We start from the raw sequence: 22325 nt of genomic DNA on the forward strand, positions 1-22325 counted from the left end.
GGAAAGAAGGAAAGGCTAGGTTTGTGTTTTGTGGTTTTCACATACTGAGGCAGAGGAGAAACTAGACTGTCATTAAATAAGATAACATTTTATTACTTTCTAGACTTAAAAAAAGGAACCGATGGCAATTTGGTATGTTTATTTGTCAGGTATTTAAAACACTGTTTATACGAAGGGTAGAGGATACCTTCCACCTCCATCTCTCACAATAAACACACACACACACACACACACGCGCAAACCCACAAAAGAAGGAAACCATTCTTATGGGATGTGTCAATAATTTGAAAAGATATTGTTAGATCTTGTCAACTTATTTTCTTAATTAAAGAGAGCTTGATTTTTGGTTCTTTTTCTGGATTCCAAACTAGTGTTCCCTAAAATGACAGCATCTCAGTAAAACACTCAAGGGGGAAACCTTTGGGGTGTTTCCTGGGCAGGAGGAGTTCTCTTGAGTTTTCTATGTGGATTGTCCTTTAGGTCCTTCAATAATTTGTGTCCTGTACGGTCCTCTTTCTTTTTATGTTTTTCCCCTGGCACTTTCACAATCCAATAAATAACTGGGGAATTTTTATTTGACATAGACCTCATTATACCTCCCTTAAAAATCAGTGTAGCTTTCTTCACAAGATAAGGCAAATTAGAATAGATACTTTTCCTATTTGACCATAGGTACTTATGCTCCATTCACTATAAATGAAGAGTTAAACCTAACCAGTTGTTGATAACTAGAACTGCAGAGATTTTATTTTGGAAAAAAAAAGATCTTTGGAAAACAGGCAAGAAGGTCTCTGCCTTTCCAGTTGCTTGGATTTGTCTTCTTTTTAGAGCTATTTTCCTCTCAGCTTGTATAAACGAATGATCAGATGTGAAAACAACACTGCTGGAGGGATGTGTCAAGTTTCAAGCTTTGCCTTACATACTTCTGTATAATCTATTTCAGGCCTTAAAGAGCCACATATTTGCAAGCATAACAAAAAAGGGGGGTGGAGCAGTTTTTTTTATTACATTTTCCAAGCTATCCTGAGACCACTAAAATACAGTTAAATAAGGAGTTCAGAAACTAAGAAATAGAAGCTGAATAGAATCCCCAGCTGGAAGATACATTTAGTTGACGGAGGGATAAAATGACCTCTGAATTAGCCATCACACTGCAGGATGAAGTCATGCACAGTTTTCCAAGGTCTTTAACCCGGGGCTAATAAGTAGGATGAATCTTCAGGAAAACAGAACGGGCTTTAACTTGAATTATTCCTCAGTACCAAGATTAACCGCTTGCCTGATGAACTCGATCTCCCCTACTTAGGTCACAATGAGTCCGTTCTTTATTTGCTGGGTTAGACCACAGTGCTAGATTCATGCATGTAGATAGATGTGTTTTTGTGTTAAATTTACTTCCAAGTCTGGCAATTTTAACCTGGCTCTGCGGGAGGGGGAGAGGGAGGGGAAGAAGCCGGGGAAAGGGAGGTGGTCAGAGGTGCTCAGTGCTGGAGCCAGGGGTCTGGGGAGCTCCGTAGTCTATTGATCAGTCCTGACATTTCTCATTGCCCTTTCTTTAACGCAGATCCATTCATGTGGTTGTGATTGGAGAAGGCCACCATGAAGATCCGGCTACATTCAGCATTTGCTGCTATATGTGCAGCCTTCCTCTTATCTTCCATAGAGGCGGAAGGTAATGATTTCCCTTGTTGCTCATTTCCTTTTCCCTTGAAATGATGATTCAGAATTTGAGAAAAGAAACAAAAAGAATCGATCCAGTTCTTGTTATTTGCTTGCTCTCCGTTTTCGTTGTGTTTGTTCTTTCTATTGTGACTTCTGTCCTTAGGAGAAACGCCTCCCTTTTCTTAAGGTTTGTCTATTTCCTTGCTGCCCAGGACCGGCCAGCTCTTTTGTCTTGCTCGTTTAACTCTGCACTCTCGTTTGTGGGTTTCTCGCTCGTTCGTGTCTCTCTGGTGTGCTGTCCACACCACCTTTCCACTGCAGCCTCCTCCGAAGAAATGGACGCATTGCGCTGGAGCCCAGCCGAAGCTGCTATCCTTCCCCTGGCTCCTCAGCCTGACTTTGCAGCTAGCTCTCAAGGAGAAGGCGCCTGTGCAAACACGAAGCCTCCGATTAATAATCAGGCGCCCCAGAGCGCTGGCACTCGCTCTCGCGCGGCTGTTAATTACCTGGCTGAATGCTGCGAACTCAGTCACATTACACAATAAAGTACTCCAACAGAGCCTGGCTCCGTGCGTCTGTGTGTTTTGCTGAGAGTTGAGTGCCTCGGCTGCCCTGGCCAGGCCTGGAGAGTGAGTCACGGATGCAAAGGCCACAGGGGAGGTTGGGGGTGGAAGGGATGGGAGTGCCAAGCTCTAGGCTCTCGCTGCGGTCTTCCAAAGCCAGCCCCGCAGGGGAGCTCTCTAGCTGCGGTGCCCGGGGGCTTCCCCCGCTCTGAAGCACGTGGGTCTCAGCCCTGGGGAGGAGCCTTGGGCGCTCCGGGATAACCCAGCCTCGGTCTAGCCAAGGCCGTGCCCCTCTCATCACAGGGCACAATGCAGTACGCGTCAGTTTCCGCCTCCAGCAGGAGTCTCAGCCCGAGGGGATGGCTCAAGTGTTGGTTCGGAACCAAGGAGAGATGAAGGAGTTTAGTGTACTCTTCCTCTCCTTCATTTCTCCAGTGGGAAAGGCAAGCACTTTTGATTTGAACTGAAAGGAGAGGGCAGCAGTCCTATTGATTTGATTGAAACACTACGCACTGGCTCTCTGAAAAGCAGCTTTTTCTGTTCCTGCCCTTCAGGAGAGTCAAGGTTGTCTCTCCGCCCTCCAGGTTTTTACTTCAATTTCCTATACACTGAGTGTCTAAATCTGTACCAGGAAACAAATTTTGCCAGAGTAGGGGGAAAGAGAAGTGGATGGGATCCTTAAAACACAAGTCTTGATTATGGAATTTACGAGGTTCCCCACTCTTCCCAAACTCTTGGAAGGGGACTTGATGATCAGCCTTGAAGAACAAATTACAGTCTTTGATTGGGTTTCACAAGATAGGATTGAGGTGGGTAACTTCTGCCAGAAAGAGCTCATCAAGATGTCTTGTCATGTGAAAACCTCTCCTTTAATGAATTTACCAGAAGAGCTAGACTATTAGATTTTTAGACTGAAAAGAGACCTTAAGGGATCATCCAGATCTTATTTGGTTTACATTGATTTTATGCCTCGACCTGCAAAATGAATACCTACATAAGGAAACAAAGCTACAGAATAATCAACTAACTCAGAGAAAAGTGAAATCTCAGTTTGGTTGTTTGCCCAATCTAACCCTCTATTCCCCAATCCCTTGTGGTCTCTTCATTGTAAAACTGAAATTTCACTAGATTTGTAAAATGGGGGGAGTTGGTGATCCCTAAGGTCTCTTTCAGCTCTGTGAGTCTATGTCTAGTTTTATTTGTAGACCACCTAGGTGACTCAAGGAAAATGGTGGATGCCACATAAGGAATATACATTTGTTTGATATAGTTGTGTCTATTGTGTCTACAGGGAGTCATTAGATGACTTAGGGAGAAAACCTATTTCTGGTCTTGTTTCTTGAAAGTAACAGGAAAGAGGGGTTAAAAAAGTTGTCTTAGAAGGTACTAAGTTTATTGTTTTTACTACGTATATTACATTCTCAAGCTAAACAAACAGAAGGGAAGTCAACTAACAGCATGTGGCATTATTTTATAGTAGCCAAATGTAAGGGCTTGCAACACCTTTGCAAATTAGGTAAGTCCTGTTTTAACAGATTTCTGCATAGTCCAGAGCCGGATGATATTTGAGTAATTTATGGTCTCCTAACTCCCAAATCATTCTGAAAATGTAGGGAAGAGCATACTAAACTTAGATCAGTTACCTGATCTAAGACTAAATGGTCACTCTTCCATTTACTACCTATGGGCCTTTGGGCAAGAAGCCACCTATCTGGGTCTCAGTTTCTTCATGTGTAAAATGAGAGTTGGACTAGATGATTTCTTACATACCTCTAAGATAAATCTAAGTTTTTATCTTTAAGTGAAGATTTTTCCATAGTCAAAAGGTCCCCTGATTGAGTGAAAGAAGTAAAACACTGCAGTATGTTAGATATTGGAGCAATAATGAAGGGTCTGTTGGAGTTTTCTTAAGCTAGAGTGTGTGGCAAATTAAAGCTCTTTATAGCACTTTGCATCTCCATGACAGTTATGCAACTCAGAGAATCTTCTTCAGTTAGTGTCTTAAATTTTCCATTTAAAAGACTTTTATATAAAAGACTTGTATATAAAAGAAACAGTTATGCATTCTCTAGAACCTTTTATATGAGTTAATTTTCTTTAATTTTTGTTTGTTTGTTTGTTTTTGGAAGGGGGAAGGCAGGGCAAGCGGGGTTAAGTGACTTGCCCAAGGTGGTCAAATTTGAACTCAGGTGCTTCTGACTCCAGGGGGCTCCACTCACTGCGCCACCTAGCTGCCCCAATTTTCTTTAACTTTTAAAAAGTTTTCAGAAAAGTTATAAAATTCCATTAGATCCTACTTTGTGAATGTTTTAGTGAATTGAGATGAGCTATGGATGACTATTTTGCATTGTAGCTTTTTCAAATCAATCTTTGGTTGAAATTGTCATGACAACAGAGAGAATGCTAATGAATAGATGAAAGCAAGTAAGAGCAAATAGAGTGAGAGAAGAAGGAAAATTACTATATGTATTTGCTGCAGGTAGTCAAGGATTTAACTCTATTATTTCTTGAAATCCTTCCTAAGATATCTTTACATAATTCACTGAAGTAACTAATGGATTATCACAAGTGTTATTTGAGTGTCTGGAAAATTTTTGAGAATTCTTAGGAAAATAGATTGGGAATGATGTAAACAGCATAATCAGAATTGGATTAGATGATGGGTAGTCTGTAGAGAGTCACTGAAAACAACTACCTTCTTTGCCACTCATTTTATTCGAAATTCACTTTATATGAACTGTCTCTAGTAGTTTGCCATAGCCTTTTCTTATCTTAGCAGAGGGCTTGGCACAGAGTGAGCCCTTGATAAATGATTGTTGATTGATTTACTTAAGTTTTAGACTTAAATTTACTCCTCCTTCTACTGTTACCATAATCTTGGGACTAAAATACTTACAGTCAGTCTCATCTTCTCACTATGTCAGTTGTACTTGCTGCTATCCATTCTCCATCTATGTATGTTCCATCTGTGTCTACTCATAGGTACGCTTTCTTTCCGTCATCATCACTGATCTTTGTCATTGGGTTGTTGTCCACAATTTGTCTTTTCCTGTCCACTTGATCTTGCTATTTCTATCTGGGTTTCTTCTTCCCTCCCATTTTCTTCTAGGATACCTTTTAGACTTAGGATGATGTGTTACTTTTCATTTTAAGAAACCACTTGTATCTCAGCTGCTTCATAGACATTACCGTATTACCCTTATGACAATGCTTCCTTTGAACCATGTGGTGTGACTTTTGCTGTTTATAGTATATGTTTTGCTCTTTAGATAGGAATTTTAAAGATCATTAGTCAGTTTTTTCTAAGGATATTATTTCCTAGTTGACTGATGCCTCAAGGAGAACTAAATTGATCTAGAAGTTGAAATGAACTAACATTGCTGTAAGTAAAATGTTATTTTAATAATTGCCCGATTTATAATATTCTTCTTTGATAATTCATTGACTTTGCTCTCATCAGTATAGATATTCCATCCACTAATGCAGAAATCAACTATCCATCCTGTGTGGCTCTTGCCAATATCTTCTAATATACTATGAACAAAGTAAAAAGGCATTTCTCTCCTACAGTACAGGGCTGACTGGCTTATCCTCCTGCTTAACAAACTTAAGTGGGTCCCTATTATTGCTTAGATCAAATATATACTCCTCTGTTTGGCATTTAAAGCTATTTGCAGTCTGGCTCCAAACTACCTTTTTGGCCTTATTATAGATTATTTCCTTTCGTGTAATCTACAGTTGAGCCAAACTCACTTTCTTACTGTTCGTCTCATAAGACATTTCATCTGATGTTGCCATCTTTTGCACAGACTCTCAACCATGCCTGGACTTCTGTCTCGCTTCATCTTTGCTTCATGAAACTCCTCCTTTCCTTCAATGCTTAGCTCAAAGCCATCTCTTATTTCATGTGCCTATCCTTCTATTCTTCAGCTGCTGCTTCCCCACTCTGTCCACCACTACCTTGAATTTAATTCGCATACATTTTGTAATACTTCTACAAAAATGTTATAACAATCGTATTGCCTCTCTTCCACCCACCCCCTTTCTCCATATAGCGTGAAGTGCTTGAATGCAGAGACATTTCATTTTTGTCTTTGTAGCCCCAGAATCTAGCATAAGGCCTGGCACAAAGTTGAAACCTAATAAATGCTTGTTGATTCATTCATCAAATAAATATCTGAATGAAATTAGGTTCTTAATTTCCATGTTTAAGGATCAATTATTTAGGAAGACCAAAGCTAATCTACATTTTATTTAAGCCTTTGGTTACCTATTCTCAAATATCAAAATTTAGAACTGGAAGGAACCTCAGAGATATCTTCATTTTCCATGTCAGAAAATGAAGATTTAGAGAGCTTAAGAAATTGGTCCAAGGTCATACAAGCTAGTGCTTGGAAGAACCAGATTAGATCATAGGTCTCTTGTCCAACAATTCATTGTTCTTTTTGGCTCATAATGCAGTTTCCTAGATTGAATTTGACATAAGGCTAATTTAACAATGAAGTGAAAAAAGTTATTTTGATTGGTATCATATAGACAAAGTAACTGGTTTGTTGGCAGAATTTTTCAATTTTTGACTAATTATCTTGCTGCCTTGTATACCTGGCTTAAATGCGTTTCTTAGTTCCATATTTCATTGGCTTTTGAATGGAAAATAAGACTTATTAAATTATTATTTATTGAATATAATTCTTACAAGATAGTGATAAAAATACCTGCGCATGTTCTGCACTTTCAGGAATATGCAGAAATACAAATAAAAATGTTTCCCTTTGTGTATACTAATGGATTGGAGTTTCATTGTTAAGATAGTGCCCCTTTCAGCTTTGTTGCCATGGAAATGAAAACAAGTTTCCAAAGAAATGAATGAAAAAAACAATTTCTCATGCAAGACTAATATTAAAGCAGTGTTTCAGCTTTTCCCAGCCCTCTGCCCCCTTTTTAGTTTATTAATGTAACTATGATTTTTCCAGAACTAATTAGGAATTCTCCTTTTCCCTCTTTTGCTGCATCTTGTTCACAACTGGTGCCTTGGAAATCTCCTTTTTCTATAGATTTTGGATCCCTCTGATCTTTATAGTGGCCAAAGTGGAAGAAATATTTACACTTTTTCTTTTTCTCTTGGCTAAATATTCAATCAGATGCTATAGTGGTCAAGTATTATTGACCCTCAATCTGATTTCCATTATGATTGAGTTGGTTATATGAGAAATGCAAAATCAAAGACAAACTCATATTTGAATTTCCTGAAGCAACACTTCATGACTGAACTGAAAATATTTGTATACCATGTTTTCACTAATTATGGAACAGACATAATTTAACTTACTAATCCTTTGGTGTAGGTATCAATTTAACTACAACGAAAAGGTTTGTGTTTTGATATTTTAAAACTATCGTATTTCAAATTATGAAAAATACTAGTTCCTAAAGTTATTATTTGAACAAAGTATTTTTGAGCAAAAGTAGTGTGTCTTAGTTGATAGGAAGTGGGGCTGGGAGTTAGGAAGGCATAACTTGGAATCCTGCCTCTGACACAATTCATTGGTTGTGTAACCCTAAGTAAATCACTTAACCACTGTGTGCCTCAGGCATCTGCCTACTAATCAACTAAGTCACAGACAATTGAAATTGTTTTTAGGTCATTGGGCTCCTTAATTTGTGGGTAATAATAGAGTGTAAAGCTCTGTGAATTCATAAAAAAGAAATTTCAGCTACTGTAAATAATTATTTTATAGAGTCAGCACACCCTTCAATCCTATGTCAGAATGTGTTCTGTACTAGAATAATTGATCAGTGGGTGAAATGCCTAGTAGTTTAAAAAATGATATTTTAAGAATTCACTTTCATTAATTCTTATCATTCAAATCAGTAAGTGAATACTCAATTACTGTCAATTTGCTGTCCTTCTTTTTCTGGTCATAACTATGAATCTTTTATGTAAAGTAGTTTAGGGTGAGAATTAAAGATGCCTTGTAGATTTCTTGGAATTGTTGTAGCATTGATGAGGGTTTTTTTAAACCTTCTTGTGGGAGTCAGTGTGATATAGTAGAGAGTGGAACTTGGAGCCCAAAAGACTTAGGTTCAAATACTGCCCGTGACACAGGTTCACATACTGCCTGTGTAACTTTGGGTGACTCATTTAATCTTTTCAGAGTTCTAGGCAGCACTCTAAGATCATAAATTGCAGAGAAAATGCCAACCTGCACTGGTAGAGCTCCCTGTATCTAGTGGGTCTAGTTCCTATCTCTATTATTCTTTTAGAGAAGATGAAATGGTAGATGTTATTTTCTTATGTCTGTATCTCAAGAGAGTTTCATAATGTTAACTCTTACTCTTCCTCAAGTTGACTTGTCATTCTCACATGCCAACACCAGCACTTTTTTAAACCTGAAACATAAGATGATAACAAAATATAATCAATGTCAGTTCTAGATGATTAAGAACAAATAAAAAGTTCTTGGCAGAAAAGTGGATTCACCATGTCCATCCTTCTTGTCTCAGACTTTTTATTGCGGACTACCACATTTGAGTCCTTATGAACACGTTAAAAGACTTTGAAATGTTAAAGACTTTTCCCTACAGTAATTTTTTTCAAGTTGATCTGGAATCCGGTCATTTGGATATCAAGTTGGGCTGCTGCCCTTCAGCACTTTTACCCTAATGTCTCTGCTGCATCAGGTCAATTTTCTTCCAAGGTTGGTGGTACTGTTTTTCCATGTACTGATTTTTTTCAAAGCATGCTCAGGCCAGTTGTGTCTGCCTTTGCATTAAATTTGTCCTGAGCCATTGCTATTGGAACAATATTTTATAATGATATTCTTAATGTGTGTATATTGTACTATTAACATCTGTTGCATGCTTATAGAACTAAGTGATGACCAGCTGTTTTGTTTTTTTTTTTAGCAATTTCATTACAGTAAATAGAATGTTGAATTATTAAACTTTGCATGTAGATTAATAGTCTAATCTCACTGCCTGTGTATGGATAGTAGGAAAAATAACATTCATTCCAGCACTAGTGTTTCAAAATAAATATGAAAAATCATATTATCCTGGAGTTGGAAGTGAGAGTTCATTAAAGCAAGTGTCTGCTTAATTCGTTCTATTTTCATTAAGCCATGTTATTAATATTGCATAAAACCTAACAGCAGTTAAATTATATGACTCATGTCTTAAAGCTACTATTATATTTCAATTGACCTCTATTTACATCTAAAAAGATGATCATCTTTCATGGAAAAGATAAACAAAAACTCACTCACAAGGAATGTGAGGCTTTCAGTCAGACTGGAGCATTGAAGGAAAGTATGGCTGAAATCCACTTGACTTTGAGGACATATTCAAAGAGTCATATTTAATATACTTACCATGCACTGACAGTGAGTCAGTAAATATACTGCATGATGAGGCATGAACATTTTAGAGAGAATATCATTATAAAATATTTCTGGAACGTCTTTGTGTAATGACCATTGTACATGGAGGCTTTTGTTCATTGTAGGACACTAAAAACAAGTCAACATTTCATTTACACGTGCATGATGCTGCAAAATGGTGTATGTAAACTTTTTCTTTCTGTACTTTTTGGTTATTCCTGTCAACTCTTAAAAGTTTTTTTTAATTTGCAATCATTTGTTCAGATCACTGATGGCTTCTTTACTGTTTTCTTTAAATTCTGTAAATAAATGTCCATAAATATACATTGATGTTGTCTTTTCATGATTAACCAATGTTTTGTAAAGGTCCATACTGGCATTTTAAGCTAAAATGCCACATCTAGTATGGGGTACACCTGCTGCAAAGTGAAAATAATAGTGTTAGTTTACACCATGGAAATCCTACTGAAAGCTGGTGTAAACTGGTAGCATATTTGTGTTATGAATGTTTGTATCATAATGTTAACATGATTTTAAATTATGCTAAAATTGGAAATCCTTTATTTTGGAATAACAAACTGTGCAAATAAATGAGCATTCCTATACATTTCAAATACGTATTTCCATATGAAATGTAGCATTACTAAACAGATATTTGGTAATTCCCAAGATTCTTCTGTAGTAACAAAATTAATTCTGTCATCTCTGCCATGGTTTCAGATTTCTTGAAACAAACAATAAGAACATCATAATGCAGAGAAGCAATTTTAAAAGATAATCAATTATTTTATGCCCTTTGGAAGAGAGTATTGTGTTAGCATTCTAAATTATCTTCTAGAATTGTAAGCAGGTTGTGATTTGGCATGCTTGTTCCAATTGCACCCAGCATGTATCAAAAGTCCCTTAATTGTTACGTGAAATGTTTGCATATGTGGTTATTATCTGTGATTTCATTGTACATGTATCCAATTATGTTTTTCATCATGCTTGAACTTGCTGGTCATTCTTGAATGACTTAGCAACTCAAGAAACACATTTTCTGTGCTGTCTTCTGTGATATGTATACTCTCTGATGTTTTGTCATATTTTGTCAGCTTTTATTTTATTCTTTTCCAACAAGATATGTTCATATTTGTTGGAAACAAATTTATGCAAAGACAATCTTAGTAAGCTTTGCTCAACAAAATTTTCATTAAAATTCCAGTTTTCTGGCATTCAGAAGTAACTAATACCCAATTTCTTTTCCAGTTGAACCACCTTCAGACTTGAATTTTAAAATTATAGATGAAAATACAGTTCATATGTCATGGGCAAGACCAGTTGATCCCATAGTGGGTTACAGAGTAACAGTGGATCCTACGACTGGTAAGTTACATAGATAATAACAGTAGATTATGAAATCTCAGGGCAAGAATAGACTTTAGAGATCATGTAATCCAACCACCATTTTTATTTTCAGATTTAGAAACTAAGGCTCAGAAAAGCTAAGTAAATTGGATAAGGTTACATGAGTAAGGAAGGGTAGAGCTAGAACTAGCTGGCACCCAGGTGTCCTGATTTCTCATTCAGCATTTGAAATTCCAACATTTAATGATCCTATAGATTTTTTTTTAAAACACAGCTTATTTGAAGTGTGCCCTATTGAAGACTGGTGTGTGTGTGTGTGTGTGTGTGTGTGTGTGTGTGTGTGTGTGCTGACTGTCATATTGGAGCAGTGCTAATAGTCTTTAGTTGCTTTTTATATATTGAAACTTTTACAGTTTTCTCATTTATTATCCAATCCTTTAACAATTTAAAGGCTGAATCAATGAAACTTGAAATTTAGAAGCAGCTAGGTGGATATAATGCTGGACTTAGAATCAGAAAGAGTTGGGTTTGAATCTTATTTCAGACTGTGGTTCTCTGGGCAAATGCCTTTACTTGCCTCAGTTTCTTCATCTGTAATAGCACCTACCTCACAGGGTTATTGTGAAGATTGAGAGAACGCACATAAAAAAACTTAAAGTTTTGCTAAGAAAAAAAGAAACTTGAATTATAATACCCTGTGCCTCCAGAACCTAGGAAGCATTATTACATCATGATGACAGTGACTATTAATGTACAAAAATTGAGTAGCAATATGTCTTTCTGAGTTGATTTGGGTGTAGCCCTGACTGGAGGCAATGAAATGGCCATAATGATCTTTATAGACTTTATACTGTGATTTTTCAAAAAAAAAAACCATCCTTCTTGGTTATTTTTTTAATAATTGTTTTTAGGATTAATTATATAACTCAAGTACAGAGAATTATCTTTAGTTGTTCAACTTTTATGACCAAGATACAATTGGCAAAGTATCTGCTTCCATTGACATTGGCTGGTTGGTGGGGGTGTTGATGGCTTGGCCAAGTGTGATGAAGGGTAGGATCCCAAAGAATTTATCATATAAACAGTGTTTGTTTATTTTTATGCTCTTAAAATACCAAGGGCTTAAAATAACATTTCATAAGGGAATTTAGAAAGTATTTCTTCTTCTCATCAGATCTATGAACTTGAAAGGAAGTGAATGTCTTTTCTTCTATCCTTTTGTTTTCCTTCTATCTCATCCCAGTCTTCCCCTCCCATATGCCCCCTTCCTTGCCAAGCGCCCAATCACAAAAATGCAGTTGCAGTTACCCAGTTCATTCATACTGCCATTGGAAGCAGGAACCTTTTGGTTTCCAAGGGATGTTGGGAAAATTTCACACTGTGTCCTGCCAGATTCTGATTCTAGAAGGTAGACTATTGGCACTGTAGTCCCACACCTCAGTTATTTCTGCTCCTTAGAGAAAGCATGAAATAAAATAATTGATATGGTGCAATAAAATACTTTGAAAATGGAGGTTTTGATACTTTGTTATTATAGTGAGGTTCACCAAGTGAATGATAAGTACCTAACAAGTGCACGGAAGGGACAGATTCTGTATTTGCACTTTGGGGTGAGGAGATCTAATTGCTTTTCACAGAAGCATTTTACTTTTTGAAGCTTGAATATGACCTGTGGATTCTGTTTTCCTTATTTTCCTTTGTTACATCTCTCAGTTTTGAAATAAGTGCTTTCCACTTGGCTTGATATCTAATGTAAAAATTATTTTATAACCATCAATATTTTTTTAAACCACCAGAAAAAGGATTATGTATAGTAGAGATCTGGCATCAGAGTCGGGAAAACTTGGGTTCAAGTCCCACTTTTGACACATACTGGTTATGGAACCCTGGATAAGTCATTTGTGTAGCCCCTCAATGCTCCAGCCAATTCTAATTGCATAGATATTGCTAATCTGTATTGGTAGAAAGAGTTTCTTCATGGCAAGCTCCTTATGCCAGTGAAATCTTAGGACAATAATTTTAGAGCTGCAAGGGAAATTAGATATTGTCTCATCCAACCTTCATTTGTCAGATGAGGCACGGAGAGGTTATGTGACATAGTAATTGTCTAAGGAAGAATTTGAACTTAGATCTTCCTGGTTCGAATTCCCTATCTACAATGCCATGTTGCCTCTCATCACTATCTCTCTTTCCTCCTCTCCCCACCTCCCCATAGAAGAGCTATGTTTTTCAAATTAGACTTTTAATATATTATAAATACATCAATAAATAAGTTTCTGAATGTTGAATATGAGCATAGCTAAGTAACTATATTGAATGTTTCCATGTAAATAGAAGTTCTAATTTTGAAGGGCAAACAGAAACCATATTTGGATGCCTGAAAAATTACAAATTTCAGATTTTGTTTGAATTTAACAAGGGATTTTATTTTTCTCTTAATACTTTGGGTATAGTTTGTTTAGGATATGTATGTTGGAATTTAGGGTTTTTACTTCTAACTCATTTTTATTTTCTTTCAGATGGGCCTACTAAAGAATTTACCCTTTCTGCTAGTACTACCGAAACTTTATTGTCAGACCTTATACCTGAGATAGAATATGTTGTGACAATAACTTCTTATGATGAAGTTGAAGAAAGTGTACCAGTTATAGGCCAATTAACAAGTAAGTATTTGCAATAAAAGTTTTTCCCCTACATTTTCCTTTTTTTCTGATAAAATTATCCAGGCTTTTTCTTTTTCCTCTTATAATTGCAATGATAAAAGAATTAGTGAAAATCAACATTATCTATTTTATGCAGTATTAATGGAGAAGGAGACAGCTTAAAGGCCTTGTATAGTAGCTAATTTTCATTGACCCACAGAGATTTAGGCTTATGAATAAGCACAGGGCTATAAAGTTCATGTTATAATAATAGTAATCAGGAAGATTAATTTCTTGTGGCAATCAAATATTGATATCCTAGTGCATATGCAGGATGAAAGCTGGGCTTATTGCATAGATCACTTGGACAGAATTTTCAAAGAAAGAAAAATGATAGGCATTTGGCCTTGGGTTTGTGGTTGGGCAAACTTCCTAAAATGGCAAACATTTGGACATGGGGCTTTGAGGGTGGGAATACAATACTAAACAGAGAATAATAATTAAATGATAGAATGAACAAAGAAGTAGAGACAACATTTAACCAGCAGTGTAGTTAGAAATCCTAGGTCCCTAAGTGAAAATTTTAGGAAGGGCCTCCTTTATTAGAATTCTCCAACCTCTGTACAATTGAGAGTGTATTTGTGTAGTAATGGTATATATGGAGACTGTAAAAGAAGGCAACCCACAGGGGCTGGTTTGCTTGTATGACCACGGCTTGCTGTCTATTGTTTTTGTGATTTCCCATGCAGTACAGAATCACAAGAGGAATTAATCCTTAACATACTGAGCTGTAGGTGCTTATTATAAGCTTTAAATATTATTTAAATATTATTATAAGCTTTAAATATTGTCGGTGTGCTTTTAGTATTTTGTGGGTCTTCAAAGGTTGTGGATAACATTCTATAAATCCCATCTGGTACATAAAAAACCTAGTTAACTTTGAACTGTGTTTAAGGGACTTCTTGGTCAGATGATGTAGTACACTGGTGCCAAGGATCCGGCAGACACATATTGACTTAGAAAACTTCAAATGAACACTATTAATGTTGTATTGCATTTTGATTTATTTTGTTAAACATTTGCCCTTTACACTTAAATCTTGTTCAACATTCAGGAGTTTTGTGGTGGCAAAGGGCCCTGAATTTGAAACTTTTAGTGTAATTCATACAGAAGCAGCTAGGTAGTTCAGAGGATAGAACGCTGGGTTTAGAGTCAGGAAGACTGGCTTCAAATCCAGCCACAGATGCTTTCGAACTGCGTGACCACGGGCAAGTCGATTAGCCCCCTGCTTGCCTTAATATACTAGAGAAGAAAATGGCAAACTACTCCATTATCTTTGCCAAGAAAACCCTGTGGACAGTATGGTCCATAGGATTGAAAAGAGTCCGACATGACTCAACAACAGCAGCAGCCGCCACAATGACACTGCAATGAATGCATAAAGGGCTGGCTTTGGAGTCCGAAAGACCTAGATTCAAATCCTGCACCCTGTCTCATACCAGCTGCTGGATTTGGGGCATGTTGATTAACTTCCCAGTGTCCCAGGCGACTCTTTAAGATTTGAAGTTGTGCAGAGAGCTGTCTATCTACATCAGTAGGAAGTCGTTCCGCATCAGAAGTTGCCTACTCTGACAAAAATCACGACCTCCCCCATATATATGTTACATATCATATAGAATACATGATACTTAAATTTTGTTATATAATTAATTTTCATTTTATTTATTAATATTATTGTATAATTTATTTATAGTCAAATGAGTATTGTACAAGATGTCCCAAAAGTCTTAGGGCAGTTTTAGGCTATTAAAGCTTAGTATTAAGCTTTAATACTAATTACATAAGTATGTATCAATCCATCAGGGATATATACACATATGTATGTATATATATATACATGTACATGTGTATGCATGAATAATTCATCCACAATTTATATTCATAATGCCTGATAGTGCTACCATTATTAAAAACATTAGCCTACTTATTCCTTACTTTCTGGAGACAGCCCTTAAATTGGAGGGATACTGATGCTTCATTGCCAGTACCTACATGAAGTCTTTGTGAACTTGAGTCTGTTACCCTTTTAGTAATTGTGCTTTTCTTGGTGTGCTCTGCTTCAGTTCAAACAGGTGGTCCACTAAAACCAGGGGAGAAGAAACCAGGACAAAGTGAGATACAAAGTGAGTTGTTGTCTAGTCCTTTTGCTTGACTTTGTAACAATAATAAATTAAGGTTGTGTGGAGCTTCCTCAATTCCTCTCACTAATTTCATATTACTCATCTTTACATAATCTAAAACATTCAATTAGTGTGAAGAATTTGGTACCATTAGTTCAGAACCTTTAATCAATTACTGTGTTCGAGTTCTGACTTTTTGCCTGCCTCCCTCCTTTTTATCTCTATTTTTAACAATAAAAGGTTCCTCCGCCCATATGTGGCTTGTTTTGATACCCAGTTATCTTACATCAACGTTAATTCTTTCAATATCAGTAGATAGATTTTGAGCTGCGTCCATTAGTGGCATCTTTTGGACGTTAATAGAAGGTGAAAAGCTAAAATTTCTGGAAGGGCTTGATTCTTGTCTCTAAGATAGGGCAACTCGAAAAATCTCATGTAAATGTCTGGAGAATTTTTTAACTTAGGTACACTTCCAGGTAAGATATATGCATGAAGAAATGAATGTACAAAGACTAGCAAAGACAATACAGGATGGGGATGCTACCCTTAAGAAACTGGAGCGGCTATTGCCTTGTAGATGAAAGCAAAATTTCTTTCCTTCCCCATATGTGCATGTACCCAAGCTCTTCTTTTGACATTTACAGCATTGCTGTTTTAGAGCCCTTCTTAATTTCAGATTTGGCTCATGCCTAGCTCTTTGTAGGATGGTGCATTTGTAATCAAATGAACACAGTTTTATTTCAGTTCAGTTTTTGGCATCATTAGCCTCCTTATGTCTTTCCCTGCTTTGTCTGACTTATTGGGTAAGCCAAAATAGAGGAGGGGATTCTTGGATTTCTAAGTTTGTCACCCTGTAAAAGTTGAATTTATGAACCAGGATGTTAATAAAAAACCCATAAAAACAAAGGTCTCTTTATCTGGGGATTTTCTCCTTACAGATCCCTGTTTATCATTCTTTCTGAGGCCCATTAATCTGAAGTGAAGTTTATAGGGAATGCAGTTACTATAGTAATATTTTTCCCAAGTCAATATTTATTCTAAATCAAAGCATTACATTAATCACTGTATTTCTCATTGGTTTAAATCAGTTTGTCGAACCTTTTGCAAATACACACATCTACACAATGCTGATACAAACCTAGATTATCCATTTGGTCTTTGAAAGTTTCCAGGACATCTTTCCTCTTCTTCTTAGCCATAAACTCCATTTCCTACTCCCCATCTCAGTGAACTCAGAGCACAAAAGCATCTGGAGAAATGTATTCAGTGTTTTCTCACAAACACCAATTCCCATGAAAACCAAACAAAATTGGATGAGAAAAGAGTGATAACATATTTCATTGATACCCAGTGCATTATTTTTGATAGATCTGTTGCGCAATTTTCATCAGACTAGCTTTGAGTCCTTCTGGTATAGGGTTGACTTTTAGGATGATGTTATTGCATTTTAACAATAACCTAAGGATAGAATTTTGACTATTCACACTTTTAGTATTATTTATTCTTCACTGATACTTTGAAAATGCTGACTATTAGAAATTCATTAAACATGAACGTAAGTTATCTAGGATAAATGAATTGAAAATTGATATTTGGGCATAATTTATTAAAACTTAATAAACACATTAAGTGCTTATTTTTTTCACAGCCTTGATTAATAAATATCAAGGAGGTACTAAGATAACTAAGACTCAGTTTGCTCCCTCAAGCTTTGAATTTTGCCACTAACACTACTGTAAAAGTGAAAGAACTATTAAAATGTATGAAAATATTAAACCGAATTTGTTTAAATGAGCAAAACTTGGTTTGTGTTCATTTTGCAATGAATGTAAAAGAATGAAAATGGTAGGCTGTTGCTTGGTATTCCTCATAGTAGGCACTTAAATATTTGTTGGCTGACTGCTTTCTAATATCTTTTTACTTCTAGCTTCATGACAATGAAGCAGAGAGCTTGTGCATTGTTATTTTACATCTATTGGAGAGAGAAAGTTAGGATATTGTCAAGAAAATTGAATTTGTTGACATTTTAGAGAAACTTTTGAATGAGAAAATCCTAAAGGGAGGAAATTTTCTTTTGTCCCTTCCCCTTCCCTTTCTCTTCTCTTCCTTTCCTTCCCCTTCCCCTCCTTCACCTTTGCCTTCCCTTCCCCTTCCCTTTTCTTTCCTTTCCCATGAATTTTCATCATGATGCTGAAAATGCTTTGTTCCTGATGAATTTCTAAAATACATTGCTATTGTGAATACACAACAGTATACGGATAAGTTCCTTATGTAATCTATGCACACTACTTCCATAAATGAAAGAATTTAAGTAGGTGACTTTTTAAACTGACTTGTGTTACAGTCTGTGTTCTACTGGGAGTTGGATTTACAAAGGCATTTTAAAAAGCAACATCTTATATGTATTTCAGAATGCTCTCTCAGTGCCTGGACAGATTTAGTTTTCCTAGTGGATGGCTCATGGAGTGTGGGGAGAAACAATTTTAAATACATCTTAGACTTCATTGGTGCCCTTGTATCTGCTTTTGATGTCGGGGAAGGAAAGACCAGAGTTGGTGTTGTCCAATATAGCTCTGATACCAGGACTGAATTTAACTTAAATCAATATTACCAAAGGAAAGATCTTCTTGCTGCTATTAAAAAAATACCATACAAAGGTGGCAATACAATGACAGGTATGATTAAGAGTTTATCTTAATTTTTACTTTTTTACAAATATAGAGTTTTTTGGGGGGGAGGGGAGGAGGAGCTGAATATATTCCGGAGAGGCAGCCAGGGTGGTAAAGGGACTCAAAACCATGTATTACGAGATTTGGTTGATGGAAATGGGGGGTGTTTAGCCTCTAAAAGAGATGCCTTAAGGGGAAGATGGGAGCTGACTTAAAGTATTTGAAGGACTATTTTAGGGAAGTGAGATTAGTCTTTATTCTTCTTGGTTCTAGAGAGAAAAACTAGTCTAAATGAGTGGAAGTTATAGGGAAGCAGCTTTTGGCTTTATGTAAAAAAGTTTTTTTCTTAATAGTTAGAACTGTCCCCAAATGGAATGGGCTGCCTTGGGTGATAGTGTCTTGTCTCTGGAGTTCTTAACTATCTGTGGGAGATGTTGCAGAAGTTGCAGAGTTAGATAATTTTGCACCTTCTAACTCAGTCTTTGATTCTAAAAAAGCCAATAAAATATTGTTCATTTACTTTATACAACAAAGGGGTTAAATCTACAATGAATTCTTAGTTCTGAGAATATTCCTGACGTGCATCAAGTTAATATGTTTCTTCCCACTTTAGGGGATGCTATTGATTATTTAATTAAAAATACTTTTACGGAGTCAGCTGGAGCAAGGGCTGGCTTCCCTAAAGTGGCAATTGTTATCACGGATGGCAAATCTCAGGATGAAGTGGAAATTCCAGCGAGAGAACTTCGGAATATTGGTGTTGAAGTTTTCTCCTTGGGTAAGTTGTTTGGTTCCTTAATATAGATTTATTAGTATGTTAGTAAATGTAAATGTGTATGAAAATTAAGGCTTTTTACATGAAGGATTGCTATTCAAGGAGTAGAATACGTTTTCTTATATTGAGCCAGAGGGACTTAAAACAGAAATTGAGCTTCCCCACTCCCTCCATAATTTCCTTAGTAAGCAAAACAATTAATATTTACTGTCCATTTTCTATTATAGACTTTGACTTTTTAATGGCCATTAGTTTTGATATTAGCAATATTAGTAAAGGGAATCATCATGGATTTTTTTTGTGCTTCATATATTATATAATACTTGAAGAATATAAAAATTCAATTAAGATATATCTTAATTCACACCCTAGTGCCATGGAAGGAGGTGGTCTTATCTTCACAAATAGCAGAGAAGAATGATGGAATAGTTGGGATGAAAGTTCAGCCTGTTTTACTAATATTCTTTTTTTGGCCATTGGCTGGATAGAGTATGGAAACTATAAAAAAAATCTTTTTTGATTCACCAACAGATATTTTATTTAGCAAGTATTAGTTGCTCAGCACTATGTAACAAACTTTGGAAGATACCTGGAATGAATAAGTGATGGTCCATGTCCTGAAGGAGCTATAAAATGCATTAGCAATGTGAATACTTATGATTATGAAACAAAGCCTTTTCTATTTAAGATCTGAACAGTATGGAAACACATGTCTTTACTAGGGAAGTCCTTGTATCACAATTCACATAAGGTAGGACCACTTTTCATTTTCATAGGCTTCTATCTTCATATCCATTTCTTTCTTTTCTTTTTTAAGGTATCAAAGCTGCAGATGCAAAAGAGCTCAGACAAATTGCATCTCCACCTTCACTCAAGCATGTTTTCAATGTGGCTAACTTTGATGCAATTGTAGATATTCAGAATGAAATAATTTCTCAGGTGTGCTCAGGTGTTGATGAACAGCTGGGTGAATTGGTCAGTGGAGAAGAAGGTGAGTTGATAATGGTAACTCTGTGAGAACATCTTAATTTCTTATTTGCCCTGTTTTTGCTTTTTAAAACTATGCACAGGGCTTACAGATCAGCGTTACGTTTGTAATATGTAGTAGAGAATTGCTTTGTCACCAAGAGGTTAAGTGACTTTCCCAAGGTCATAAAATCAGTTTATGTTAATGGCAGAACTTGTATTCAGATCTTTCTGAAATCTCCCCTTCCCCACCCCCTCCCCAAAGCAGAGCTGTATCTAATACATCATCCTGTCTTTCATAGAAGCATTAGATATCCTGGCAAAACATATCTTCCAACATTAGGTACCACCAAATTTACATTTTTCCAATGGTAGACTCTATGATATTTCTATATTACATTAAAACGCTCCCATCTTAACCAAACCCATTACATAAAGATTTAGATGTAAAACCAGTCAGCACAGTAATTTAATTAACATGTATCCTTAAATTAGCCCTTTTGGACAAATTTTGAATTGCTATTTCCTTCTAGAGCCTTTTTCTACTTGGCATTTGTTTTAACAGGTTACTGAGGGCAGTATATCTATTTTATAGAGAATATTTCATTCTTTTATTAATAGCCATCTTTTATATAGCTTTTCATGTTCATTATCTCTTTTGATCTTCAAAAGAAGCCTCTGATGCTGGTATTATAAGTATTATTATCACCATTATAAAGATGGAGAAATTGAAGTTCAGAGAGGTAAATTGACTTTCCCAAGGTAATATAGTTGCAAGTTTAAGCCTAGAGCTGTTTCCAGGTGACCATCATGCTTTCCCTCATCTAGTATTGTCAGATAAGGCACATATATACATATGAACATTCTTTATTTTTACCTGCCTCCAAGGAAAAGGACTTTTCAGTTAGTACCTCCTAAGTACTTTTCCAAATTTTTGAGAATTTTAGACTCTCCAAGAAATAATAAGTCAATTTCACTTATTCATATATTTGGGAATTTTTCTAATTTAAAAAATTCCTTTCAGTTCATGTCTTCCAATGCATGGAAGAAAGACAAGGTACTTCAAAGGATGTTAAAACATCTGATAGTCAACCTTTTGCATAAAGCCTTTATAATTTCTCCTGAAAGTTATTTTCTCATCTTCAGCATTCAAGTGGGATTCTAAAGCACATTCTAAATAGATGAGTACTAATCTCAAAAACTCCTTTACTGTCTGGAATTGCTAGTCTTTGGCTCTCTTTTGGCAAATCTTTATGGGCCTTAGTTCTGTCATTTAGAATCTTGTCTTCATTGCCAAGAATTCTTTTTCTTATTTCGTTGTCTAATCACTCTACTTCTGATTTCCACTCCCTTCTCTAATTTAGAATAATAAAATAATTGAATTTTGTAGTTAGAAAGAACCTCAGTGATTATTTAGTCCAGTCTCCTTATTCATTCTGTTAAACCTGAAAATTTGGTTGAAGGAAACAACAGAGCTAGGTGATAGAAAAATCCATGTTGTTTATTATTTTCCCTTAAAGCATAGCGGAGCTAGCTTACTTGTACGTACAAGGAGTCAGAGTATAAACTCTGGCTGCCTGAACAAAGCAATGAGAAAACTTATATACGTTATTTTAGCAGAGCTAGCAAGCCTGTATTACCTCATTTTTATGACCCTCATGTATGTTTAACCATGATACAAGAAGAGGATTTTCCTTAATTGAATAGAGTTGTAAAGGATGTTGACAAAAGTCAGTTGAAACTACAGCCCAGCATCTCTGTGTCTCATTACATTCCATAACATAGTATATACCTGTAGAATATTAAGCAAGGTAATCTCTATTGGGGTTAGGGTAATGTCCTTAATGATCTGGCCTTGTTGACAGAGGTAAGGGTATTACCTGAGCAAACTTTTAGAGAGAACAAAGAAGCCCAGGTCCTGGATCTTCATCCAGTTATTCATTAATTCAGACTCTGGGTCTACTAGAAATTAGAAATGATATAAAATAGTATAATATTTTCCACAATTCCCATTGTCCATCCCTCTTTTCTTCTCCCTTTCCCCTTATTCTCTTCCTCTTCTTTGTTTTTTCAGTCTCCCCCTCTCTCTTTCCCTTCTTAACCTCTCCCTCTGTTTTCCTCCCCTCTTTCCCTTGCTGTCCT

The 22325-nt window shown here is 36.2% G+C and overlaps 1 protein-coding gene across 1 annotated transcript in view; it reads left to right on the forward strand.

The window, feature by feature from the left end:
- Nucleotides 1-1599: 1599 nt before the first annotated feature.
- COL12A1 (collagen type XII alpha 1 chain) overlaps nucleotides 1600-22325 on the forward strand; it is a 135772-nt gene continuing 115046 nt past the window's right edge. Inside the window, exons 1-7 of the mRNA XM_036767144.1 lie at nucleotides 1600-1672; nucleotides 10853-10969; nucleotides 13471-13614; nucleotides 15717-15776; nucleotides 18185-18448; nucleotides 19056-19220; nucleotides 20035-20208. Of these exons, the coding sequence (XP_036623039.1) occupies nucleotides 1600-1672; nucleotides 10853-10969; nucleotides 13471-13614; nucleotides 15717-15776; nucleotides 18185-18448; nucleotides 19056-19220; nucleotides 20035-20208 (997 nt within the window). The remainder of the gene's footprint in view (nucleotides 1673-10852; nucleotides 10970-13470; nucleotides 13615-15716; nucleotides 15777-18184; nucleotides 18449-19055; nucleotides 19221-20034; nucleotides 20209-22325) is intronic.

Source organism: Trichosurus vulpecula, chromosome 7 (genome assembly GCF_011100635.1).
Source record: "Trichosurus vulpecula isolate mTriVul1 chromosome 7, mTriVul1.pri, whole genome shotgun sequence".
NCBI lineage: Eukaryota > Metazoa > Chordata > Mammalia > Diprotodontia > Phalangeridae > Trichosurus > Trichosurus vulpecula.